The sequence below is a fragment of the Cladophialophora yegresii genome (assembly GCF_000585515.1).
Source record: "Cladophialophora yegresii CBS 114405 chromosome Unknown aczIN-supercont1.1, whole genome shotgun sequence".
NCBI classification, from domain to species: domain Eukaryota; kingdom Fungi; phylum Ascomycota; class Eurotiomycetes; order Chaetothyriales; family Herpotrichiellaceae; genus Cladophialophora; species Cladophialophora yegresii.
The window spans coordinates 3,972,547-3,999,102 of record NW_006913045.1 but is presented as its reverse complement, the minus strand read 5'-3'; the positions used below and the strand labels follow the sequence as shown (position 1 = coordinate 3,999,102).

At 51.6% G+C, this 26,556-nt stretch overlaps 7 protein-coding genes across 7 annotated transcripts; 6 read left to right on the top strand and 1 right to left on the bottom strand.

The window, feature by feature from the left end:
- Window positions 1-696: 696 nt before the first annotated feature.
- A1O7_01426 (murein transglycosylase) lies at window positions 697-2,169 on the top strand (the record flags this gene model as incomplete). Its single annotated transcript, XM_007755463.1, has 2 exons — window positions 697-794; window positions 843-2,169. The coding sequence occupies 2 exons, from the start codon at window positions 697-699 to the stop codon at window positions 2,167-2,169; spliced, it is 1,425 nt and encodes a 474-aa protein (XP_007753653.1).
- A 459-nt stretch (window positions 2,170-2,628) lies between these two features.
- On the top strand, window positions 2,629-4,445 carry A1O7_01425 (uncharacterized protein; the record flags this gene model as incomplete). The annotated part of the gene is made up of 5 exons (XM_007755462.1): window positions 2,629-2,774; window positions 2,877-2,953; window positions 3,003-3,182; window positions 3,233-3,494; window positions 3,542-4,445. 5 exons carry the CDS (start codon window positions 2,629-2,631, stop codon window positions 4,443-4,445), a joined length of 1,569 nt encoding a protein of 522 aa, XP_007753652.1.
- A 755-nt stretch (window positions 4,446-5,200) lies between these two features.
- On the top strand, window positions 5,201-8,620 carry A1O7_01424 (uncharacterized protein; the record flags this gene model as incomplete). The annotated part of the gene is made up of 6 exons (XM_007755461.1): window positions 5,201-6,368; window positions 6,425-6,693; window positions 6,744-6,940; window positions 7,012-7,316; window positions 7,388-7,776; window positions 7,844-8,620. The coding sequence occupies 6 exons, from the start codon at window positions 5,201-5,203 to the stop codon at window positions 8,618-8,620; spliced, it is 3,105 nt and encodes a 1,034-aa protein (XP_007753651.1).
- Window positions 8,621-9,071: 451 nt separating this feature from the next.
- Window positions 9,072-10,208, top strand: A1O7_01423 (uncharacterized protein; the record flags this gene model as incomplete). The annotated part of the gene is made up of 1 exon (XM_007755460.1): window positions 9,072-10,208. One exon carries the CDS (start codon window positions 9,072-9,074, stop codon window positions 10,206-10,208), a length of 1,137 nt encoding a protein of 378 aa, XP_007753650.1.
- A 1,984-nt stretch (window positions 10,209-12,192) lies between these two features.
- Window positions 12,193-12,687, top strand: A1O7_01422 (uncharacterized protein; the record flags this gene model as incomplete). The annotated part of the gene is made up of 1 exon (XM_007755459.1): window positions 12,193-12,687. One exon carries the CDS (start codon window positions 12,193-12,195, stop codon window positions 12,685-12,687), a length of 495 nt encoding a protein of 164 aa, XP_007753649.1.
- An 8,015-nt stretch (window positions 12,688-20,702) lies between these two features.
- A1O7_01421 (uncharacterized protein) lies at window positions 20,703-22,193 on the bottom strand (the record flags this gene model as incomplete). Its single annotated transcript, XM_007755458.1, has 1 exon — window positions 20,703-22,193. The coding sequence occupies one exon, from the start codon at window positions 22,191-22,193 to the stop codon at window positions 20,703-20,705; it is 1,491 nt and encodes a 496-aa protein (XP_007753648.1).
- Window positions 22,194-25,509: 3,316 nt separating this feature from the next.
- A1O7_01420 (uncharacterized protein) lies at window positions 25,510-26,556 on the top strand (the record flags this gene model as incomplete). The annotated part of the gene is made up of 3 exons (XM_007755457.1): window positions 25,510-25,701; window positions 25,865-26,142; window positions 26,208-26,556. The coding sequence occupies 3 exons, from the start codon at window positions 25,510-25,512 to the stop codon at window positions 26,554-26,556; spliced, it is 819 nt and encodes a 272-aa protein (XP_007753647.1).

Here is a 26,556-nt window from a genome sequence, read left to right as displayed (position 1 = left end):
CTGAGCGGACGCGGTCAGATGGATGTCCAAAGGCGATCAGGGTCCGAGGTAACAGACGGCTCGAGATAGGCAAGTGGACAGGCATCGGACAAGAGGTCCCGAGGACGAACGTGAGGCTGTCACGGCGCTTGGCTTATCTCGGGCGCTCACAGCCGATGAAGCCGTGGTGGCTGCGTCAGACTACGGCAGACAGCGCAGTGCGCGAGAGGCGACGCAGAGAAAGCGGGTGGGCTAAAGAATGCCTACCGTAGTCTTGGCTACGGGGGAGTATTACTTGATCGTTGCACAAATTCAATTGTCGCGTCCACCTCAGATTTCCACCCATTCTGAACGCTCTCGTCTTCGTTTGACTCGACTTCTCTGACACCAACTCTCCGAGGCCGAGTCGAGCCCGAGTCGACGCCGATGCAATTCCTCATCCTCCGGTTTGCGTGCCGATTTACCCAAAATGAAGGCAATGCCAAGGCGTGCAAGAGCCTGCTGCTCCACAAGTGGCTTCGACGCTTCGAGGTCGGGTCCAATTCAGGCTAAATACTCCTGCCCCCAAGCCTTGCAGACGTTTGGAGAAAACGTGTAAGGCATGTGCTGATGGCAAGGCCGTATCAGCCAAGTTGTCCAAGTCATCCGAACTCTATCATCGGACGTTACAAGCAACCGCGAGAGTGCACTAAAAACACTTGGTGAAATCAGTCAAGAATGGCGACAGGTATACTGAAGGTCAAAGGAACCCAAGTCGTTGGCAACGATGACAAGCCGGTCATCCTACGAGGCTGTGCAATAGGAGGATGGCTCAAGTAATGCGATTTCCTGCCCCAGCACGCGAATATGCTGACGTTGAACAGCATGGAGAACTTCATCGTTGGTTACCCAGGCCATGAGTCGAGTATCCGCGCCGCGATGCTGGAGGTCATGGGCCAGGAGAAATACGACTTCTTCTTTGACCGGTGGCTTTACTACTTCTTCACGGAAACTGATGCGAAGTTCTTCAAGTCATTGGGCCTGAATTGCATTCGCATCCCTTTCAACTACCGCCATTTTGAGGATGACATGAATCCGCGAGTGCTCAAGGAAAGCGGATTCAAGCATTTGGACCGTGTAATCGACCTTTGCGCAAAGGAAGGCATTTACACCATCTTGGATATGCACACCGTCCCCGGAGGCCAGAGCCCAGGGTGGCACTCTGATAACACGACGAGTTACGCCGCGTTTTGGGACTATAAGGACCATCAGGATCGGACCGTCTGGCTTTGGGAGCAGCTTGCAAAGCGTTACAAGGGTCACCCCTGGATTGCTGGATACAACCCGATCAACGAGCCCTGCGACCCGAAACATGTCCGTCTGCCTGCCTTCTATGCTCGATTTGAGAAGGCAATCAGGGCGATCGATCCGGACCATATCTTGTGGCTGGATGGAAACACGTTTGCAGCAGAATGGAAAGGGTTCGATACTGTCCTCCCGAATTGCGTCTATGCCCTTCATGACTACAGCATGATGGGCTTTCCTACCGGCCGGCCGTACGAAGGCACCGCTGAGCAAAAGGAGAGACTCGAGCGACAGTTTCTGCGCAAGTCGGAGTTCCAGAGAGAGCATAACACTGCAATTTGGAATGGCGAGTTTGGTCCGGTCTATGCCAACCCGAAATGGGACGAGAATGCGGAGGAAGTGAACCAAAAACGCTATAACATGTTAGGCGAGCAGCTACGGATCTACGACAAATTCCAGATTCCCTGGTCTATCTGGCTGTGGAAGGATGTCGGTTTGCAAGGCATGGTCTACACTGCTCCCGATTCGGCCTGGAACAAGCTGATCGATCCAATCCTGGAGAAGAAGAAGCGCCTGCAGCTTGACGCATGGGGAAAGTATCCGTCCAAAGAAGTGGAAGACCTCATCCAGCCGCTCGTCAGCTGGATTGATTCCGTCTCGCCTACGGCTAAGGACGTCTACCCGTCCACCTGGAACACTGCAAGGCATATTGAGCGTCAAGTCCTGCAGACGTTCCTTGCGGAGACGTTCTGTCAAGAATTTGCCGAACTGTTTCGCGCCAAGGACCAAGACGCCTTGGAGGAATTGGCAAAGAGCTTCAGCTTTGACAACTGCGTTCAGCGCGACGGCCTGAACAAGATCATGTCCGACTATGCCGCGATCGCCACAAGCTCCGCCGGAAAATAGATTTAGCAATACAATATCAGCCTGCAGTAGCGACTCTGGCGATGCTCTTATCCACGCGGAGGCTGTTAGCATAAACTGCTCCTTTCCACTATGAGTATGAGGTGCCTGGAGATTACCGTGTCCACGGCCGTTCTCCGTCTTGGACCGATTCCCTTTCTGCCTCAATCAGTTTTCTCGCCTAAATTCATTTCTGGGCACCCGGTGGACACCAAACTCTCGTCATGGGGAGTATACCGGGGTTTTGTGCGGGGGGACGGCCGGCGTGCAAGGCTGCGGTGCTGCCACATGGTAATGGGGCCTTCGGGCTCGGCACATGATGACAGTATGGGACCAATTTCGTGGATTTCTACATAAAGGTCCCTGCGAATCCATTGCAGACATATCCTGGTCGTCCCATCTGCAACTCGTGCGAAGACCTCCTCCAAAAGTCCACCGGTCTCTCGACCAACTCCAGCAAACATGTCGAAGGCTATAGCGGCTCATGATGTCGCCGCCACAGATGTCGCAAAGGTGTCTGAAATCGCCCACCTGATTGAACAAGATACAGTGCCATGGTACAAGAAGAAGAATCTCCGACAGTTGTATTTGTGCCTGGTGCCTGCGGCGTAAGTATATCTTTGCTCAACCAAACGCCAACCCAGGGATCTTATGTTCCTCCATTCTCCAATGCTATAACTCGTTCTTCAGATCTGACATATCTTGGTTAGGCTCGGTGTCGAGATGACTTCAGGCTACGATGGGAGCGTTCTCAATGGCCTCCAAGCCGTTCAACACTGGCAAGACTGTAAGTCGAAGAGACGATTCACATATTACAGCTTATTGACTGCTCGCAGATTTCGGCAGTCCTAGCGGGGCTCTTCTTGGGGTCTTGACGGCAGCCTTTTCCATCGGTGCGGCGTGTGCGGTGCCATTGGTGCCATATATCAACGACCGATTCGGCCGCAGGATTTGCATCATTGTCGGTAGTGTGATCATCACTATTGGGGCCATCTTGCAAACTGCATCAGTCAACAGTATGTAAGCCCCGTCCGGACCGTTCCTTCATACTGATGATCCCTCTTAGTCGCTATGTTCATTGTTGCCAGGATAATTCTCGGAATGGGCATTGTATACGCGATCAGCGGAGCATCCCAGCTGATCGCCGAACTGGCATATCCCAAAGAACGATCTGTCATTGTCGGACTGTTCAATGAGAGCTGGTACGCAGGTGCAATCCTGGCAGCAGGTATCACTCTCGGAACGTACTCTTGGGACAGCAACTGGGCATGGCGCCTGCCCTCACTCCTACAGCTCCTGCCTTCGACGTTACAGCTCACCTTCATCTGGTAGGCAAATTTCCCTTCCCACAAGCCGCACGTTCTGACATACACAGGTTCATTCCCGAATCACCGCGTTTCTTGGTATCAAGAGATCGCCACGAGGAAGCGCTGGAGATCCTGATCAAGTACCATGCCGAGGGTGATCGAGAGAATGCATTCGTCGCAGCGGAATACCAACAGATCCGCGAAACCATCCGCATGGAGCTCGAGGGAACCAAAACTCCGTGGAAGGAGCTCGTCACCTCCCGCGTCAACCGACGTCGTGTCTTCATCGCGGCCTGCGTAGGGTTGTTCTCCCAGTGGTCCGGAAACGGCCTTGTCAGCTACTATCTCAGCAGAGTTCTGGCGACTGTCGGCATCACCGCGAAGCGAACTCAAAACGAGATCAATCTCGGTCTGTCGTGCTGGAACCTGATCACTGGCATCACCGGCGCACTACTTGCCCATATCCTTCCGCGACGACGCCAGTATCTGACATCTTACATCGGCATGACGGTCATGTTCGCGTGCTGGACGGCAGCCTCAGCCACCTACGCGAAAGACCATACCAACCACCACGCGGCGATTGCGGTTGTCGCACTTATCTTCATCTACTATTCTTTCTATAACTTGATGATGCCTTTGACATATATCTTTATATGCGAGGTATTCCCCTTCATCCACCGAAGCAAGGGCGTGGCCATCACGCAATTCTTCTCCCGGGGCGGCAGCTCGTTCAACCAATTCGTCAACCCAATCGGCCTCGAAGACATTGAGTGGAAATACTACCTCGTGTATGTGGTATGGCTCGCGATCGAGACCACGACAATCTTCTTCGTCTACCCGGAAACGAAGGGGCCAAGTTTGGAAGAGGTTGCTGTTGTCATGGAGGGCGACAAAGCCAAGGTTGAGGTGATCGAGGTCGGCGCATCCGCCGGGAAAGGCGGTCTCGGCGTGCACGAGGTTGAGAAGGCTTGAACGGGCTTGAACAAGCTGCCGTGGCCAAGCCAATCCCGTACAGCCCCGTTTCAGAGTCGATCTTTAGTTCTGGCCATGCTAGGTGCATGCCTACGCTGGTACAAGGTCAGACGTGCTGAGGATTGATAGATAATACAGATTACGCCGTACTCCGTGCTATCATGCAGTGTAATATTTAGCTATGTTCTCCGTACCTCGGACTCCATTCCCAAAGCATCTCCCACGAATTTGAACTATCTGCAGAGACGGACCGGCGCTCACGGGGGGCCTTAGACGAGGGCGAGCACGGCAAGCCAATGCACAAGTGGGGACCTATTTCGCCATGCCTTTTGGTGCGTCATGGCCGACGATGCGTGTGGTGCGTGCCTGGAACAACCGCCGATCAGCCTATCACGGTGTCCTTCAGGCATCCACCGGCGCCTGAGCTGTTAGACAGTTTTGCGCCCCGAATCCCCGAGGCCGATTCGAGAGCCGCCTCCTGAACGTCTATTGTAACGACTACTGTAACTCAAATCGCTTTTCCTTCACCCCTCGACCGATATAGAACGAACTGTGTTAACAGAATCTTGTCTTTTGTTCGACTCGGCTTCTGTGTCGACCGGCGGGCAGACGGTGTCTGCTGCAGTCTCATAATTAACCATGACATTTCTACATGTTCGGTCTGCTCCGGTCTCATAACCACGACACTTCTACAAGTTGTTCGGCAATACGATCTGAGGCTTGACATTGTCTACAACCCCCCTCCCACCGCGGCAATGTCCGCAAGGACCCACGTCAAGCGGCTGATCGTGTGCATTGATGCGGAAGAGTACAGGCCCGAAGACGGAACACTAGGTGACAAAACACCCTTCCACATGTCGCCCACTCATGCTGACCAGCATCCGAAAGGTAACGTTAACAGCAGCAACATCTTCCGAATCAAAAGCATCATACAAAATGGCTTCTGCTACGATGCGCAGGGGCGCACCATCGAGCAAGCTGTGCGGTATTACCGCGCCGCCGCGGATGGGCCGAGCCGGATCGAGCGGCTGAAAAGCAGACGCACGACGCTGTACCACGACGAGCAGATCAAACTGATATGCCGGGAAGTGAGCGAGACGCTGGACGAGCCGCAGGATGAGCTGTTCCTGTACGGGTTCGGACGGGGCGCGTTCCTTGTGCGGGCGGTGGCCGGTCTTCTGACGACCATGTGGCTCCCCAAAGCGGCCTCGATGCGGTACTTTGACAGACTGTACCAGAGCGCGCTGGACGTGTACAAGGCGCGCAGGGAGGACGATAATAGGAACGGGCCGAAAATCATCGAGTTTCTCCGCTCGCACACGACGCGTCCGCCACGGATCCAGTTCATGGGGGTTATCAACACGGTCAAGTATAGCGTGGAGGAGACTATGCATGATATTTCGTTCGTCTCGTCCATCCAGCACCTGCGGCACGCGCTGGCCATTAACGAGATGAGGGCACAGTTGGGTGCCGAAGTGTTCGAGACGCCGCCCGCAAAGGATATGGAAGGAGGCCGGAGTTCTGTGCAGGCGTGGTTCGTGGGCTCGCACCAGGATCTCGGCGGCGGGGCGTTTGAGGACGGCCTTTCCTTGTACCCGCTCCAGTGGTTACTCATCGAGAGCATCCGAGCCGGGCTTGTGTTGCAGGTCCAAGACGAGACGGCGCAGGGAGCGAAAGTCCTGACTCTCGCCTTCCCACAGTACGCCGGCGGGCTTCCGAAACTGGACGACAGCGAAAAGATTGAGTGGCAGATGCGGTACTCCAATGGCATTCAAGTCAGCTTCTACGACCTTCAAAGCTTGCATGGCACATCCTCCGATGCGGATCAAGCGCACAGTGTGCAGATCAACACGTCAAGTCCGTTGTATAGCAACCCTCCCAAAGTTTTCAATCCGAAAGGACTGATCGGGTGGTGCGACGCTGGTGAGAAGTCCTCAAGTAAGCAGTCTGAGTGGCATGCGGTACTTACGGTTCTGCAGGGAGCTACGGCACGATCGTCCACCCGTCGGTATTCTGCCTGCTCGACAGAACTCCACGCTTTTATGAACAATATCGCTTCAAATCAATGAAGAAGGAGCTTGCCGACTATCGAGATCGATGTCTGGAGGAAGGCGACGGCGCAATTCCCCCGTGGCTGGAAGGACTCGAGCTCCAGGCCAGTGGAGTGAAGGCCTTCAGGATATTGGTGTGTGGCAAAACGGGTGTCGGGAAGAGCACCTTGATCAATAAGGTCTTTGGAGTCGAAATGGTAGGATTTCACCCTCAGCCGCTCGCAAGGTGCTGACACCTGCCGCCCAGACCGAAGAGTCCGACAGCTATAAACAGGGCGATCACGATATCAACCAGGCATTCGAGTCCACCAATCATCCTGGCCTACTTATTCATGATTCCAGGGGCTGGCAAGCAGGGAGCGACAAGGAACTGGACTTGATCGCCAAGTTCTTGCGGCATAGAGCGTACCAGAAGAACCCTGCGGAAGCGCTGCACGTCATTTGGTAAGAACGCCACCTTTCCCAGACCGTGGGGATCAAACATGTTTGTGGTCACTCACAGGGGGGAATCCTAGGTTCTGCGTCGATTCAGACGTCAGCCGGATCGAGGCGGCCGACAAACGGACCTTCGAAACGATCGCACAGTTCTCCAACCACGTGCCTGTTTTTGTCGTGGGCACGAAGAAGGACAAATTGATCGCGTTTCGCAAGATCCAGCTCCTCGAGAAATACATGGAGCAGACGGGCAACTACCCCGAGTCGCAGCGCCTCGCGAACGAGGAAGCCGACAAGCTGGCGGACGAGCAATTCCTGTCCCTTCGCGAGGAGCTCTCGCGGATCAAACACTACAAGGCTGATGGGTACTGCTGTCTTTCTAAAGGTGAGATTCAGAAGAAGCCCCGCGGGCAGAAGCCTGAGTGCCCGCCAGTGCTGACGTGCTGTGTGGCACAGACGACGATCAAGGTGTCAAGAAGCTTCTGGGACAGACTCTCGAGCTCATTACCGATGACAGAGTTCGTCTCTTCGCGGTGGCGGCGCAAGTCGTCGATGTCGAACAGAAGATTGACTCGGCGATCACAGAATGCATGCGTCTCGGCACGCACGCCATTCGCACGGCGATGGTCCCCTTGCCCTTCTCGAGCGCGATCGGCACGCCCACCGTAGCGCGCATCCTCTGCCAGAACGTCCTCCAGTGTTTCGGGTTCCCCAAGGCGCTGCCGGAGCAGGTGGAAGAAATCATGACGCGCGTCGTGCTGGGCCATTTGAAGAAGTTCATGGTCGTCACGCTCACAGAGTTCTTGGCCGTGGGGGTCACCACTGCAGGGCTGGTTGCGGGGACGGTAAGAAGCCACCATCGGCTCTGTATACACCTTGTAGTGGCCCGACGCTAACGTGACGACCTCACAGATGGGTGCTGGCGGCGTGGTAGCGTTGGCCTCGTGCGCCTTGGCCGTGCCTCCGACCGCGAGGATGTTGTTCAAATGCGCCTGCGACATAATCCTCATCCTCGAGCGGTCGTTCCGGTACCAGGGCAAATACGTCTCCGTCAAGCAGATCGAGGACGCCGCCGTCTACTACACCACCGCCATGACCACAACCTTCGCGGGGAAAGAGCTGCTCCTTCAAAAGCACGTCCACGACGAAGTCGATCGGCTCATCCCCTTGACGAAATTCACTGCGGCCATCCGGTTCAGCAGGCTTAGACCCGGGCTCGAGGACATCATCTACAAGAACCGATTCCTGAAGACAGAGCGGGAGAGTAGGCCATCGGTCCCGGAGATAGGTGGCACGCAACTTGTCGAGCTCGAGGGGTTACAAAGTCCAGCGGAACTACCTGGCGCCAAGAGGCAACCCTCCGAGCTGCCGGCCGAAGACGTCAAGGTCCCATGGACCATTACGCAAAGTGTCTTGTCGTCAGGATATGGATCTACCAGTGGAACGAATACGAACACGGACACGAACACCACGGCTGAGGATCTCCTCAGTCTCGAGGAGAGGACGACAATATCGCCGACCCGCAGCGACCTGGGCCTAATGGCCACGCGGCAGTCAACGGTCTCACCGTTGTCAGAGTCGGATACGAAGAGCGAGAGCATTTTCTCGCGCAGCACCCGGAAATGGTCGTCGAAGCTGGGCTTGCGCAAGACCAAGACTGTGCAAGAGGAGCGGAACATGGGTGCGTGAGAGTGACTGATCTAAACACAGAATCAGCACCTACCTGATTGATGCTGCCCGCTGGACGATCTTGACGGCCGGGATCCGCCACGACGTCGTACAACCTCGCACATCAGCCTTGGCAATTGCAGGAAGATTTTGCCCTTCCTCGGTAGCCACCGTCTCGGCCACTCGTCGTGCGATAAAGCGTGTCCAATCAGGACTCGCAGCCTTGCCTGCAATGCTTGGCCCGAGTGATAGGTGGCCGCCGATGGCACTCCCGCATTGTACGAGGCTGTGGAGGTATGTGCTGCAAATGAGAGGCACACACGCACGTCAGAAGCTTGACGAGGTGCAAATATATAAAGGGGCTTGACCCCCACAGGATGAGTTCAAAATCATCCAGGATCAGACACGACAACTCACCCAACTCATCCACTCGGAGTATCTATCTTACCACTCGGAACGAATCACAACCACAATGTCGGCGATCACGGTCTCGCCCATCAACCCTGCCAAACCCGACCTCGGGGCCCTGGTCGACAACATCAACCTGGACAACCTCAGCGACACGGACTTCGACGCCCTCAGCACGGCGCTCTACACCTACAATGTCATCTGCATCCGCAACCAATCCAAGTGCACACCCAAAGCGCAAGCCGAGCTGACGCGCCGGTTCGACCCAACCGCCCGATCCTACGGACACGGCAAGACCATCGACGCCAAGCGCTCGATCCTGCACCCGGACCTCAAGACCATCCCGCACCAGCCCGAGGTGCAGGTCATCGGCAACGGCTTCATTCCTGCATACGAGGGCCTGCAGAACGTCACGCTCAAGCACCCTCACCACCGCACGTTCCACCGGACGGCCATCCCCGAGGCGCAGGACCTGGCCTTCACGCGCTTCTACCGCTGGCACATCGACGCCGCGCTCTACGGGGACCTGCACCCGCCGCTCGTGACGTCGCTGCTCGCCGTGCAGGTCCCCCGCGGCCGCACGCAGACGGTGCTCTACGACGACGGCAGCGACGACAGGCTCGACGTCCCGCTCGGCACCACGGCCTTTGTCTCCGGGTACGCCATGTTCGACAAGCTGAGCCCCGAGCAAAGGGCCCTCGCGATGACGTCGCGCGTCGAGTACGCGCCCCATCCGTACGTGTGGATCTCGACGGCCAAGTCACGGTCCGACGGCCTCGGCATGGTCTCCGAGGGTAAAGAGGTGCCCTTGAACGGACTCCCGCCCGTGGACCGCGCCACGGACATCCAGATCCTGCCCATGGTGTGGCGGAACCCCGTGACGGGCCGGTTCGCGCTGCAGATCCACCCGGCCGTCGTGCGCAAGATCCACCTGCGTGACGGGCGCGTGGTCGACGACCTCGCAGAGGTGAGGGACATTGTGCACGACTTGCAAAGGCCCGGTATCGCGCCGGAGCTGGTCTACGCGCATGATTGGCGGGAGGGCGACCTGGTGCTGTTCAACAACCACGGCGTCCTGCATAGCGTGGTCGGGGCTTTCGACAGGGATGAGGTCCGGTTGTTTAGGCAATGCAATCTGGCGGCGAGCAGGCCGCCTGTTGGACCAGAGGCGGTGGAATCGGCGCCAGTGTCGGTCGCGTGATCAAGATGTGCTGGCTCCGTTGCACAGTGCAGTGTAGTGCTGTGTGGTGGTCAGGAGGGATCATGGGCCGTGGATCGCGAATGAATCATTTCTGGTCAGGAAGGTACGGTAGATGCGGTAGATGCACGGAGTATCAGGTCAAGTCACCATGGGGCGCGGACTGTAGATTGTAGGAGTACTGCGTATGAAATCACAATGAGCGTTCGTGTCTGGAAATCGTCTCTTGAGGGCCTGGGTGAGGGCACTCACGTCCATTTCTTCCTTAGTCCTGACTTTGTCCTCATTTCTCACTTTACACCGCTTCGGCCCTCAGGAGTCTAAGAGGCGGATGAGTACGATCATTACCAAGTCCGTCCGTATATATAGCTGTGACCATTGACCGCAAGCGTGTTTGGCAGGCGGTGCATAAGTCAGACCACCGTGTAATGCAACAACCGCGTACTGCAACAGCCCCGCATTTACGCGTCAAATCGCGTTCTTAACAACCCTCTCTCTTTCATATCACACCAGCACACCACAAACCTCTCTTATCTTGTTCATACTTAGTCAGCATGCCCTCCTATACCGAAGAAACCCTCCAGGAGGCAATCCGGGCCTTCGAACGCGGCGATTACCCCTCGATTCGATCTGCAGCGACAGCATACCGTGTTAACTTAAGTACTATAAGTCGTCGACTGAAAGGAGGCTAAACTCGATAATTAGTAAGAGAAGACTAACAGCTGCTGTCCTCTATATAAGAGGATCTTCTTATTTAATGGATTATCGATCTTAACTACGCTAGCGCCCCCCTAACCTTCTCTTAAGTACGCGAGTTTACTAGCCTTATCTTAAAGACCTCGGATAGCCTAACTTTAGTCGGTATAAACTAGGTAATACGCTTTCTTAATCGTTATCTAGAGATAAAATTAAAGGTAGGAAGGAAGATCGAGTATCTGCGTATTGAAAATACTAGTCTAGATACCCTCTAGACCTTCTTTACCCTCTTCCGCGCTATTATTACCCGTTATTAGATTAAACCAGCTAATATATAGAACTTTAATAAATCCGGACTAGTTATAGGGGTCTATACTAACTAAAGAGTTATTAGTACAACTAATAAGAGACGTTTATATTATAAGACGCCTGAAAATCGTAACTAGGTCACTATAATCGAGTGTTAGGAACGCCTAGATGGGCTTAGCGCTCTAGGCCTATATAGCTTACTCCTCGCATGCGAACCCTCCTCGTTCCGCATGCTTTAAGTCTTCGTCGATAGCTAGATAGATATTAGCTTATACACCCCTTTTTACATCTCGAGTACCGCCATTCCTAACATCGAGGCCTACTCGGCGGAGGTGTTAAGAATTGCCTCCGCGCAGCGTGTATAAGGACACGTGAGCACACAGGTAACCCTCGGGGTTCTTGAGTATCGGGGGTAGAGCAGAGGTCAATGTCGAACAGATCGTCAGACGGGACACAGCACTTGTACTGTATCTCCTTGAGCGCAATGTTAACTGAAGTTGACTACACCTCCTATAGAAGTGTATCTAGCTGTGACTATATACACAGGTAGTTTTCCTATCTAGGAAAGTCTGGGCGTTGCATGGTTGCTTCCGTTGCGGCCCCATGCCCTGCAACGATTCAACATATGCAACGGCTTATTTCCTTTTTGGGGTATCACGTGACCCGAGTCAGCCTTGCCAGCGAGGCTGACTTCCTCGCTTGACCTTCCCTTCTGTGCCAGGCCCGGCAGGCCGCATGAAGGCCGGTTCGTAACACTCTCCCCTCCTTAGCCTGTTCGTTATCCGCAACGTACTTAAGGTAGGCCACAGCCCTCCTCTATCATTGTCTGTTGTCTCCTCTTCTCTTATGGCTAACCATACAGGCCTTTAGGGTGCACAAGTCGAACCCTAAACCTCCTAAGTCTTCTAAACCTGTCGTTCCCTGGCAGCAGCGTTAAAACGAGATCGCTGATTATATCGAATTTGTTGAAAAGACCGAAGCCATGGTGTCTTATACCGAGTATATGAACCATAGTGAAGTGTGTTTCTACTCGAGAGAGCAGAGTGTGAAGTGCGCGGCGTGTCTTCGGCATCGGAGAGAGTGTGACGGAACATTTTCCGTGGAGGAACTCCGGAAGATAGGAGAGCAAAAGAAACAACTGTCGGCTAAGTCGAGGGCTAAGAGGCGCGAGATCGCGCGTCTTCGAAAAACACTGGTGGATGCCCGCCGATCCCTAGCGGCGTTGGAGTGTGAGATGGCCAAGGTGGAGGAGGAAGACTCCTCCTTACAGGACTCCATTACGAAGCTAGACGAGGTATCTAGTAATATGTTGAAACGAGAGATGATGGCGCTGGGTGCCTTCGACAAGGCACCAGCCCGGGCTGAGGTGGCTCTAGCCGAGCCTAACTTCGTCTGGCAGGATGCGCCCCTGACCGAGTCAGTCGACTGGAATAAGATCCTGAATTTCGAAGGTAGCAGCCAGCCAGCGGCTGGCTAGCTTCTCATGCCCCTATTCTGGTGGTATTGTTTAATGAGGTCCGCGGGTAGGTTTTCCTTAGGTTCCCACGTGTTTTCACTATCCTCATACCCTAACCATTTGATTAGGTATTGTTGTCGGCGTTTGGTTCCTCGGTGATTCACGATTCGTTCCACGTCGTACAGTGGCTCTTATGTCTCCTCGTGGATTAGGACTGGTCCTGGCGTAGCGTTTTAGGGTGCTTTTTCAAGTAGTGATTTGTGGAACACTGGGTAGATGTTCATGCCCGCTGGCAATTCCATCTCAAATGTTACTGGTCCCAGTTTCTTTTTGATTTTATATGGTCCGATCTTAGTGTGATCCAGCTTGTCACTTAGTCTTTATGTTTTAATGTTTTTTCGTAGGATGTAGACTTTCTCCCCTTCCTGAAAATCTAGTCCCTCAGATCTTTTCTTGTTCGCGTGTTTTGTTGCTTTTTATGATATTTTATATAGTTCCAATTTCATCATTTTATGCAGTGATTATAACTTCTTAACCGAGATTTTCGCTTTTTCCGCTATTAGTCGTAGTCCTCTTGCGTCTTTTTCAATGTTTAGGTGTTTTCCGTAGTTTGCGTAGAATGGTGATATTCCCGTTGCAGTCTTTAAGTTGTTATATGCGAACTGTGCGATTAGTAGCAGTTCCACCCAATTATTTTGTTGATAGTTGACGTAGCAACGTAGGTACTGTTCAAGTGTTTGGTTGATCCGTTCTGTTTGTCCGTCTGTCTGTAGATGATATACTGTGGATAGTTTTTGGTGTGTTCCCGTTAGATCCATTAGTGATTGCTAAAACTGCGACGTGAATAGCTTATCCCTGTCGGATATAATTTCCTTTAGTGTTCCGTGTTACGCAACGATTGTCTTCGTGAAAGCGTATGCCAGTTCCTCTACTGTACTTGATTCCTTCTAGGGTATGAAGTGAGCGTATTTCGTGAGTGTATCCGTAATTACGATAATACTGTCGTAGTCCGTCCTTATAAGTAGCTCTTTAGACTGTAGTAGTTTAACGATAAAGTCTAGTGCGATTCGGGCCCATAACTCGTCCTTAAGTCCTGCTGTTTGCAGTAGCCCGTATGGCCTGTGTCGTGCATGTTTCGCTTTTACGCATATATCGCATTCCCTAATGTGCTCTTCGACATCTTTCCTTAGTCCCCTCTAGGTGAAGTCCCTCGTGACTAGTTCAATAGTCTTATTCACCCCTGGGTGTCCTGCTGACTTATCCTCGTGTCGTCCTTTGATGATTTCTTTCTTTTGTTCATTGGTGAGCTCGACGTCCATGATTGCCAGCGTATCCGTGAGTGATGTTCGGTATATGAGTTGGTTGTCTTCCCACTTAAGGATAGCGGCCGGTTTTGGGTGTGAGTTTTCCTCATGGTCTGGTCTTCTGCTTAGGGCGTCTGCCCTTCCGTTCTCTGTCCCGCGCACATGGTTTATCTTGAACCAGTATGCCGAGAGCGTTTCGGCCCATCGTACCTGTCGTCTGGTCAACTGCTTCGTGGTCGTCCAGTATAGTAAGTTTTTGTGGTCCGAGTAGATCTGTACAGGGTACTTGGGTCCTTCGAGGTAAACTCTCCATTCGCGTAGTGCTTCGACTATCGCTAGTAGTTCTTTGTCGTGTATGTCGTAATTTGTTTCTAGTCCAGTCATCTTTCTGGAGTAGTATGCGATCGGTCTCGCTTGTCCGTCGTCATCCTTTTGCGTGAGGCAGGCTCTAATGGCATAGTCCGATGCATCTGTTTTAAGTATAACTTCTTTATCTAGATCGAAGATTACTAAGATGGGTGCCGATATAAGTCGGTCCTTAATGTCCTTAAAAGCTCTCCTGCAATCTTAGTTAAAGTTGTACGTAGTGTCCTTCTTTATTAGTGCTGATAAAGGTGCTGCTATCTTCGAGAAGTCTTTAATAAACTTTCGGTAGTAGTTTATAAATCCAAGTGCTGCTTATACTTCTTTGACGTTGGTTGGTTCGGGCCAGTCTCGTACTGCCTCGACCTTCTTTAGGTCTGGTTATAGTCCCCTAGTTAACACTATATAGCCCAGGAAAGCTATACTGTCTTTATAGAACTCGTATTTACTGAGTTTAATCGGGAGCTGTTTCTCCTGCAATCGTCGTAATACCTTTCGTACATATTCTACATGTTCTTTATACGTTTTCGAGAAGATCAGGACGTCGTCGAGGTATGCTACCACGAAGTCGTCCAAGAAGTCCTTCAACGTGTCGTTGATCAAGCTTTGAAATGAGGCGGGGGCATTGGTTAGTCCAAAAGGCATCACCTGATACTCCCAGAGTCCCCATCTGGTTTTGAAAGCCGTTTTCCATTCCTCTCCTTTCTTCATTCGTACTCGGTAGTAGGCGTCCCTAATGTCGAGCGCCGAGAAGTATTTGGCTCCAAGGAGTCGATCTTGTGTATCATCGATTCGTGGAAGCGGGTATCTGTTTTTAATCGTGATCTCGTTGAGTGGTCGGAAGTCGATACAAGGGCGTAGTCCTCCATCCTTTTTGGGTGCGAAAAGCACTCCATAAGAGATGGGCGATGTTGATTTGCGTATAAAGCCCTTGGCCTCGAGTTTTTCCACGTAATCCTTAAGGAATTCCTCTTCCTTTTAGGATAGCCTTTTTAGCCATCCGGTATGTCGGGGCTCCTTGCCCTTCTGGATTAGTATTTCGTGATCCTATAGCTTGTGTTCCGGTAGCGCCGCCAATCCCTCGCGCTCTTTAAAGATGTCTTTAAAGTCTTTATATTCCGGGGGAATCTCTGTAACACTAGAGCCAGCTAGTATATTTCTTCCCTGCGGTCGCACCATTATCGCTCTTTCCTCGATAGGGGCCTTTAGAGGTGATCGATCTCCCTTTTTCTTATTCGTACTGCATGACGAGAATGTGATTTTCCTTTTTTACCAATCAATATGGGGGTTGTGGTCATAAAGCTATATTATACCTAACACGACATCGTACGTTGGGATCTTAGTGATGTCGAGGGTAATCGTCTCTTTATATTGTCCGATTATAAAGGCTATGTTTCGAAGCTCTTCTTGTACCATCCCAGCCGTCCTGCCATCAGCCATTAACAGGGTATAGGGTAGTGGTTTCTTCCGTTGATACCTGGCTAGTCGTTCAGCAATTTCTCTGCTAGTATAGTTACCATTAGCGCCACTATCGATCATAACCCTGATGTCGACTCCAGCGAGCTGTGCCTTGAAGACGAGATGCTCTTTCCGGATATCTAACAGGATTAGGTATAATCTAGTGGTTGTCTGAGGCAACTTTAGCAACTGATCTGGCCTCTTCAGGTCAGTGCCTACAAGTTTTTTAGTAGGTGTCGGTGGGGCCACAGGTCCTATTAACAATCTCTATTCTCGCAGTCTAGTAATAAACTGTGTTGATCTAGTGTCAGCGCGATGTCGCTGTAATCTGGGTCAACATTATAGATGTGAAGGTGCGCTTCTTCTTTATATTTGCAGCTATGATCGCTACATGTGAAGTATTCGGCGATATAGTCTGCGGTAGATCGTTCATCCACAACGGCTTCAACTATATCCGGGTTGTATGACAGTCCCGTGACCATGTTGAGTTCTTGCTTAGGGAAATGGAGGTGTAGATGTCGTCTCCATGTGCATTCTTGTCGTTCACACATCAGGTTTCGTTGTATCATCTTGTCATATGTGTGTGATGGTATAGCTGTGTGTGGGTATTCCGGGTCAATATTGAATAAGTGTGCATGTGCCGTGTAGTAGTGCTTGTAAGTGGTGTCGCAGCATGCAAAATATTCCGCAATATGTTCGTTGTTGCCTCGCTCATCGACCATGGTTTCTACAGTGCCCAGTGTTTCTACCATCATATTAATGCTATTTCCTTATCGGCGCCTTTCCAGGATCTGTTCCAATTACTCCGGGGGTTGCTTGATCCGTACCGTAATTAGCTACACACTTTAGTGCATATGAAAGTTCTCTTTATCTTTATAGTCCGGATTCATACAGTAACTGAACTGGATCCTCTTTATGTACTTTCGTGGTTCTATTTCGGGATTAAATATAAGGTAGTAGTGTTGAGTTTCTTCCTTATAATCGTCCTATTGGCATAACTCCTTATACCACCGGTTAGTAACAATTATGAGATGGTACAGCGACTATCTCAGCACGACCGCTGTTCGATTTGCTTAGTCGTCCTAGTCTATCATCGGTATGCCGTCATCGTCGTCCTCGGACTCGATCCTTTAGTCCGGTTTCTGTTCTTCTGGGGCTTCTTCCGTGCCCATCATTCTGAGGCTAGTATCGGGTATCTCGATAAGTTCGATTCGTTTGTCACTTCCTTGATGGAAATGCATCCTGGTTTCTTTGCATTCCACATTGCAACAGATTAGGAACGTCAGGACATGTAGCGTCTTTTCCCTTTCTTGGTTTGCGTCAAACACTACATGGGTGCACTGGGTTCCTTCCTGACAGCTAGGGTCACAACCCTCACTTTTCCAGTATGGCGTGATAAGTTGGATCCTTTCTGCTGTATATTCAGTGACTATAAACCGTAGTTTATCGTCGTTCTAGGCATTCATTATCTAGAATCCCGGTTCGTTATGCAAGTCCCCATTCTAGGCGAGAATCTCCTAAAATTCCCGACTCTTCTTGCTCCTTCGATTCTTCGACTTCTTCCTCTGAGGGAACTATCCAGCTCCTTCCTTTTCGGAAAGGTAGATGGTATAAGAGTCGTCGTAGTAAGCAGTCTAAGACAGTTTTGTATGTTTGTACGCAGCGTCTAGATACTTAAATCCAGCTACGTAATCAATCGGTTTTTCTTATTGTTGATATGCTTCTTTATCCAAGGCTTGACCTGCCTCGTTAGGATCGGTTCCTCGTTATTGGAACTCCTTCTTCCCTGGCTTACCCACGCCCTGCGTGTCCGAATTCTAGTAGCCCTTCTGTGCTGTCTGGTCCTAGTCCTCGGCGACCACTGTGACCCTGATAGGAGTGTCGGCCTTTATTTCTCCTATACCGGCTATATCGTCGCTCATCATTATATGCAGTCCGTGAGCCGTTTGCTTGCAATCTCGTGCACGATGTCCGGCTTTTCCGCAAGTGTAGCACAGGTTCTCGCGTCTGCGTCTCTCTTTCTCGTTGTTCCTTCCATATCCTCCTGAACGTTTAAACCCTCCTTTATGACGTGAGGTCCGAGTCGTCATCATGTCCAGGTCCATGGGATCCCCTTGCGGCTGATAAGTGGACTGCCTTCTATACCCACTTCTACCTGAGTAGTATGTAGTCCCGGCTTTTCCTCAATAGCCTTGCTTATCCAGCCGTCGTTCAAACAACCAGTTGTCAATCTCGATAGCTCTGTCGACCAACTCGTGGTAGTCGGTCGGTCGTTTAACTCCTAGTTTATATTTAATGTTGTCCTTCAACCTATTGTAGAACGCTGCCGCGAACGCATTATCCTCCTAGTCCAGCTTTACTTAAAGCCGCTTAAAGAGGGCGAAGTATTGCGCTGCGGATCCCGTTTATTTAATTTAATGGATCCTTTGGGATGCTGCTTGTTCCTCTCCAGGAGTACTAAAGATCTGTTTGAGCTTGGCGATGAATGTTGGAAAACTCCCGAAGATCTCCTTGGTCTCATCCTCCTTCTGTCCGTCTGGCGAGGTCAGGTGGTCCATCATAACAGGTTTAAACCAGTGAAACGCTGGTCCCTTCATGTTAAGAGCGGCGTATAAGACCTTATCCTCATGGGTTGGGTACTTAGTGCGTTGAAGCTTAAAGAAGGCCGTAAGTTGGGCAATAAACATACCTAGCTTGGCACGGTCTCCATAATACGCATCAACCTTGCAATGGTCCTTGTCACCTTGTCCTCCTGTTGCCTGAGTGATGCTATATAACGAAGGTCCTGGAGTTGGGTTGGGTGCCGAGGATCGGACGGATCCTGTCGGCGAGGGGGATCGAACGAGTTTCGACATTGTCTAATGATACCGTCAAGAGGTAGTCAAAGTGTTAAGAATTGCCTCCGCGCAGCGTGTATGAGGACACGTGAGCACACAGGTAACCCTCGGGGTTCTTGAGTATCGGGGGTAGAGCAGAGGTCAATGTCGAACAGATCGTCAGACGGGACACAGCACTTGTACTGTATCTCCTTGAGCGCAATGTTAACTGAAGTTGACTACACCTCCTATAGAAGTGTATCTAGCTGTGACTATATACACAGGTAGTTTTCCTATCTAGGAAAGTCTGGGCGTTGCATGGTTGCCTCCGTTGCGGCCCCATGCCCTGCAACGATGCAACATATGCAACGGCTTATTTCCTTTTTGGGGTATCACGTGACCCGAGTCAGCCTTGCCAGCGAGGCTGACTTCCTCGCTTGACCTTCCCTTCTGTGCCAGGCCCGGCAGGCCGCATAAAGGCCGGTTCGTAACAGGAGGGTCGTTTTATCGATCCGCTGGTGCTTTTAAAAGGTAAAGACCTCTAGTTAATATAGTTCCCGTATAACTTACCCTTAAATTAGCACTATAAGTATACTAAGAACGCCTTTATAATAAATATAGTCGGGTTAAGCTGGTTATAAGAGATCTTCCTCCCTTAAACCGTAAATAGCACAGCACCCTAATTACTCCTCTACAATAACTATAACTCTCACGTTACTATTATATTTATATTCAAGTGCTTTACCTATAATATTTAGCTGCTTTATATACCTTTACACTTATCGCACGTCCTTTAACCTCTTAATATTAGTGTTTTTTCAGTCCTTAAAAGCAACTATCGTAAAAGCATTACTAATATCTTAAGATTCGTCGAAACTACGCCCGTATAACGCCTCGAGTTTATCGAATTTTATAAGATAGCTAGAGCGATGACTCTAACGCCTTAATATATAAAAGGTAGATGAAAAGGCACTAGTCTATACCTATATAACCCCCGTAAAGTCCTTTAATTATCGCAGCTAGTGTAAACCCCTAAAACCCTTACTACAGCACTATAAACACCACGATCTTATAAGCGTAAACTATCTAGAGAGGTTTATATAGTAACGCCGCGTAACGGGCGTCATTTACAGGCACAGGCGATCGGCCTTATCCCGGATATTACAGCTCAAAAAGGCACTCGGTTGTTTATGCGTAAGGCTGCCAATAAGATCGACCAGCTTTTATTGCAATCAGCGTAACAGACCCTCTAAATTCAGCAGTTATCGGTTTAAGTTGCTCAAAAGACCACCACCAAGCGTGCACGAGTTAACATCGACTCGAACAAGTCCTTTACTTTAATCGTTGAGATAAAAGAGGCGTAAGACCGTGCCATCGCGCGCCAAGAGGAGTGGGTGAGGATCGATAGAGATAAAGAGGCCCGTTTAACCTCTGAGAGGTGCCAACAGACCGAGTTCACAAGCCTCTGCAACGTCTTTCATATTTACAACGTCGCTGGCGCCGATCTTTAAATAGTTACGACGGCGATCATATATGACGTGTAAATGCGGGGCTGTTGCAGTACGCGGTTGTTGCATTACACGGTGGTCTGACTTAGAGCGAGCTGACTTACTGGCGAGGTCAAATAGCGCTCAGCGACCGGCGTCGCTTGTGAACGTCGCTCATTTCCCACTCACGGTGATCCAGCCTTCACTCAACCTCTAACCATCCTTCAACGACCCTTTACCTTCCCTCGACTTAGACTTGAGTAACTCTTGACCCTCCCTCCCGCCCTCTGCATCCTCGACGTCAGTCGGTCCACTACAGTGGATTACCGTCCGGCCCCTACCCAAGCAGCAGGCTCACAATCTCGCCTGTCCCGTTCAGCTAAAGCTAGCTGCAACGCACTGATATTGGCGTCTCTCTGGGCATTGATGTCGACAGTCTCCTCCGGCAGGAGCTCCATGGATCTTCTCTTCCCCTTTAAATGGAGCCACGTGCAGCGACTTAGCACAGAGTCCGCGCTGAGCATAGACGTAAATCCCACTGGGTTAATAGCCAGAAGTGATAGCATAGTAGTGTTTGCATGGCGTCTGCAGTGAACGAGGTTGTGATGCTAAACGAGATATACCAGGCTGGTCGGGTTCCGCTGCCGCTCAAGCACCTGCTTCAAACCAAGACAATTTGCGGTCCAGAAATATCCGACTCTTTCGTACGTGCATCGAACATTCAATTTGGACCTTACCACAAGACCATGTATTTGCATGACGCTCCCAACGGGGTGGACCTTGTCGTTCTTGAAGGCCAGGACAGGTAAGTAAAACAGCTGGCCGGAGGTGGTGGAGGCACTAGGCAAGATGGCGTCGTGGATGATATTGACTTGAAGCGATGTGGAAGCGTGGAGGTGGCCGTGCACTGAAAGTCGGGCACTGAGCACCAAGTCGCTCCTCTGTTCTATGACTTCCATTTCTCCTTCAGATATGAGGGGTGTGATTTCTCGCCAGGTGCTTTGGAATCGAAAGGGTTGCGATGTACCATTTGTGCCTTCCAGTTGCTCCGTTGGCTCCGGGAATTGAAGGCGATGGGAGATCCGGCCATTTACTGATCCCCATGACCAGCTAGGGATATTCCGCGCAGGCCTCTCTTCTGGGGAACTTGAAACCACCCACAGAAGGTTGAAGGCCAGCATCCCTTTCCATAACCCGGCTGCATATCGAAAGGCCGTGTTTTTCTGAATAAAATAGGCTATCCCACTCATAGCTTTCAGTTTGTCAGATTCCCGTGTGAGCTTGCGCGTCGAGTATTGTTCCACGATTTCGTACCAGCTCTGGTGAAATTCGACCTTTTCTGCGTTTTCTGTACCTTTGAATCGCCATAAGAGTTCAAACGCGCCTCGCATGCCACTTCGAGCCGACAGAGCGAGCATTCTGCTCAACAGATCCAGCCGGGCAGTGTCCTGTGGGTTTTCTGGTGGCGGCTGGCTGAAAGCCATCCTGAAACGACCGCGTCTTGTTCGAGTCTGTGCCATTCTGGATCGCTCAGACGGCGGACGGACGGCTTCGCATTCCTCTAGAGGATAGAGAGTTCCATCAGAACGAACACCAGCTCTTCGTGGATATGTTGCTCTGGAAAAACGGATGCCATCTCTGACAATCAGGTTGTTGCATTCGAAAAATACAACTCCTTCACAGAAATGTAAGACCCGACGAGCCAGGTATCTCTCCTGAAACGCCCATGCTCGTGTGGACAGCACTGTATTTTCCGCTCGATCCTTGAATAGTTTTAGTGATGCCGCAAAGGATTTATCGTCAGAAGCCTCGACCTCGATTGATCGAAACGAAGATTTGCGCAAAACGCAGTCACTGCGGAAAAGATCCTGAGGCCTAAAACAACCTCCATCGGAATCTCTTGACGCTGACGCAGAGACCACACACTCTGCATTGGCATATACGAGACCCATATCTGCTGATTGAGCTTCCCACTCTGCATCGTCGTCCTGGACAATACACAAGGAGTCTATCCAGAGATATCTGACCTTCAAGGCTCGCGTAATTCGAATGGCGTGTTGGAAGTTTTTGGTCAGGCTCTTTATTTGAAGGCTTGCCATCTGGTCGACGTTGGACTTTGTGAGAGTCAGATTTACTGTTTCTCCCCAGCAATGGCTAAGAGCAATGTAACTCCTGGGGATCATTTCCTCTAGCTGCGAGCTGAGCTTCAGGCTTATCGTTCTACCTTCATCATCTCCGACGTCCAAGAGTCTCAAAGGCAGGTAACGTTGGGAAGAATCAGGGATAAACTTGTTGGCGCAACGCTCGTGGTCCGATTGGCACTGACGCATCCAATTGCTTGCCCAATTGAGAATATCCACACTATCCGTTTGTGCAGAACGATAGCACAGATGGCTCCAGCCTTGTGCAAGAGTTAGAAAATGTTTCAGGGACGACCAGCTCTATCCCAACTGATGGAGAACGGATTTCCAGGCACTTACTCGAACTCCACCACCCACTCCTCTTGACACAAAGTCGTCGCGCCTTGCTGATAGCATGACCAGAAAGCTCTAATTCCAGCTTTGCATCATCCTTGACAAACTTTCTCTCCCGTATAAAAAGAACAAGCTCGCAGTTGGTCGTGGCCGTTTGCTTCTCCGACGATTCGCGGAACTCTTCCACAGAGTTCAGGAGCAAGGCGCACAAGTGACAATGTTTGGCGGATTTTCTGAGCTCTTCCTTCGTGTGGATAGCATGGCGTTCGTTGGATCGAGTGAAAAGCCCGCGAGCCCCAGTTAAGAGTGGGGAACGCTCGATTATATGCTGGCACCTCTCACAAAGGCGGCAGCATTCTGTCGAAATGTCGGAGCCTCGGAAGGTATAATCTTGGAAAACCACCTTTAACGAGAGAAGAAAGCAGATATATCGAAACGTACGAATAGCTGCATCATAAATGACGAGAAAAGGTCCGAATATTATCGCAAAGGCAATCCAGCATTTTTCCAGGATCATGAGCAAAAGGGTGATCACACCTAGCACTCCAAAGACGGCGCCATAGCCTACCCGAAGACGCAGAGGTGTCTCTTCAAAGTCTGGGCTCACAGACAAACAATAAAGAGATGAGCCCCAGGCTGCAAGCAGCGTTGTGGATACGAGGATGTCCCTTAATATGACCATATAGACATTGTCGTCAGCCATGCTAGGCTTATGGTTCGCTTCTGTGGAAGAACAATACGTGCGTGGGTTGAGATAGCTGATGGTATCCTTCAGCAATCCAGGTAGATCGGAATATCGGAACGTGCGAAGTGATCGTACGCATATGGATAGGTTCCTCGAGACGGAGACGGAGTAGTAGATCGGCCTGATTGGCGGATGACAACCGACTCTAGGTCAAAGGGATCTTGTCGGCTGCTCGTATCATTTGGACATCTGATGCAAGAGGTGCCTTGGGGCGCGTCACGAGGCTCTAAACTCCTAGAGCCCGTTGAGGATCCGGAAAGTGGGCACAAAAGCGTAAACCGGCAAAGTAGAACAACGCCGTCCTGGTGATAGCCAACGGACTGGCCCGCTGGAAGGGATCAAGGAGGAAGGGAAGAGACGTGTCAGAATCAGAGGTGCGAAGATGCTTGAGGCTGAGAGATTCCATGGAAGGGAAAGACGCCTATATACATATGTGGACCACGTGACTAGAAAGGGCTGAGTTGTATGCCAGCTGTCTGTTCCAGCAAGTTAGATCAGCCTTTTGACGTCAGCCGTGGTCGACCAAAGTCGGCCATATGTGACAGGCACGAGCTAGCGGGAAGATGGCAATATGGGGAGGGTGATTTGGGAACATCGTCAAGGGAGGAATCGAATTGAGAGCTTGGTAGGATAAGTTTGCAAGCTTTTTCCAGTTGAGTTGTCCAGCCAGATTTAATCGAGAAGCTGCGTCCCGGTTTAGTAAGCTTGCACGTGATATATCACGTGACTCCTTCAAAATCTTTCTGGGAATGTTACCCGAGGTGTTCTCCTGGGTTGAGTCACATTTGACATTGTCTTGAGCCGTCGAGTTCTTCGCTTTTTGTCCTTTGTATTTCCGCATTCCGCACTTGTTGACTGCGTTTCCTCTGCATCGATGTGGGACCTAATTGAGTCACCAAAGAATACACGCGCTCATTGGGGACGAGGGTAACCAGGGTGTTACAGTACCGTATATGTACCCAATGTACGCCGTGCGTCATGTCCTCTCTCACCCGGCTTTGGTATCGACGAAAGCGCGAGCCATAAGAAAGCCAGGAAGCATTGCTCAAGAAGGCCAGGAAGAACTGCTCATGGGGGCGCCAGGAAGAGTAACTCAAGAAGGACCGGTTGAATTACTATAGACATATACAGACATATTATGTGCTGTGTGAAGGGTACCCACCCACCCACAAGCGCCGCTACAGTATCTCGGCGCACTGGTGTGGGATGTCCAGCCATTGTCAGCCGCTCGATGGGATGGACTGGGACCATGAGGAGATCCTACAGTAACCACGCTACGCAGAACTGTACGACTCGACGAGTACCCGTACCCAGTACTGAGTGGACAGCCCAGCGCGGGCAGTACGGAGGATGAAGATACACGATATGCAAGGGCACGGTCCTCTCAACTTACCACGACACCCGTCCTTGGTCCTCGTACGGATACGCACACCTGCACCATCGTAACTTCGACGCTCCAACGGCCACTAATTAGTCCCGTCCAGCCTCCGGGCTCCCGCGCTCTCCTCATCTCCCCACGAGCTCCCCAGGCCTGAACTGGCGGGGGCCGGTGGGCGGGGCACGCATCACTACGCAAGTACGAGGTACTGTAGGTGGCACCCAGGGTGGATACATACTGTAGGTTGATCCGGAATAGGCAGCGTACACACCATGCACGAGTACATGGGCACAGCACTCCAAAGCATGCTCCTGTCTGGCCTGATTGACTTGAAATGCATGATCTATTCAAGAAGTCTGTAGGCTTTAGGCCAAGTGCTGCATGCGACCATTCGGTTTGGTTCGGTTCGGTTCGGTTGGAGTCAGCATAAGCAAGCAAGCGCTCGTTCGACGATCCCGGCCTTGATTCTTCTGTCCTACTAAACGATGTGTGGTGGTGTTCTGGCAAGAGTCAGACTCGAAGAGGGAAGGGGTGGGCCTTACATATACTTACACAGTACACGATCCCTCGCTGGCTGGCTGACGACTGGTCCGCTGAGTTGATTCCTGACCATCAGGGCGTTCTCTGCGTCGCTCGTTGGTGGGGTGGGATCGAGAGATCTTCGGAAACACGAACACATACATACTGTACCAGTATATATATACACACATACATACCTCAAGACCGTGCTGGGCGCCCCAGCATTCGGCCACTCGTCCTTCTTGTAGTCGGATTTTGTCTCCTCTCACTCGCGCTGTACACCACACGCGGCAAACATAATGGCACCACCTAAATATGAACTGTACTACAACCCCTTCTCGATCTGCTCGCTCATGGTCCTCTACACGCTGCGCCTGAAAGGCGAGCCGAAATCGCCCGACGACGCGGTCGAGCCCGAGGAACGGTTCATCAACATCTACACGGGCGAGCAAATGACGGAGAGGTACCTGGAGAAACATCCCAAGGGGACGGTAGGTGCTAGTACTGGTGCTTTGTGGTGGTTGTGGCGGACACGCTTCGGCCCCGAACGTCTCTTTGGATGCGTTTCGCCCAACGCGTCAACCCCCCTGCTTTCACTCCGCTACGCTCCCGCTGCACTCGCTCGCTGCTGACCGTCTGCTCGGCCGATAACAGGTCCCGGCAATGTTGGCGCCCGAGGCGGGCATCCAGTTGACCGACAGCACCGATATCACGTCGTTCCTCATGGATCGGTACCCCTCGCTGCGGCCCAACGCGCACAGGCAAACCATCGACTCCTTGCTCGCGGAACTGCATGAGATCTCGTACGTCACGCTGTCGTTCAAGCCCGAGGAGCGAAGGGTCGAGGGGGTCATGGATTCGGTGCGCGGAATCATGGACCGACCCGACACGAGCGACAAGTATCGCAAGATGCTGCAGGGGAAGTTTGACAAGTGAGTCGGACACTTTGCTGATGGTGCTGTGCCGGCGTGACTGACACGTGTACTTTCGTTCCCAGCCACGCGGCCTCGCTCAAGAAATTCGCGGACAACAAGCAATCCGTTGAGAGTGTCGAGGCCGACTCGGTCGGCTTTTTGGACAAGATAAGCGAGCATCTGGCCAAGCAGGGGGGCGGTCAGGCGTCGTGGATCTTTGGCGACGATGTCGGTCCCACGGCCTTGGATGCCCACACCGTGACATTCATCGCGAGGTTGCTGGATGCCAAGCGCGAACATTTGATCCCGGCGGATGTGCTGGCATATGGACGGCCGAAGCTGCAGGGTAAGGAATGGTTGGGCATCACAAAGGGGAATCCGACGCTGCATAGTTTGTACGTCAAGGGGGAGAAGGGCGGAAGCGGACGTTGA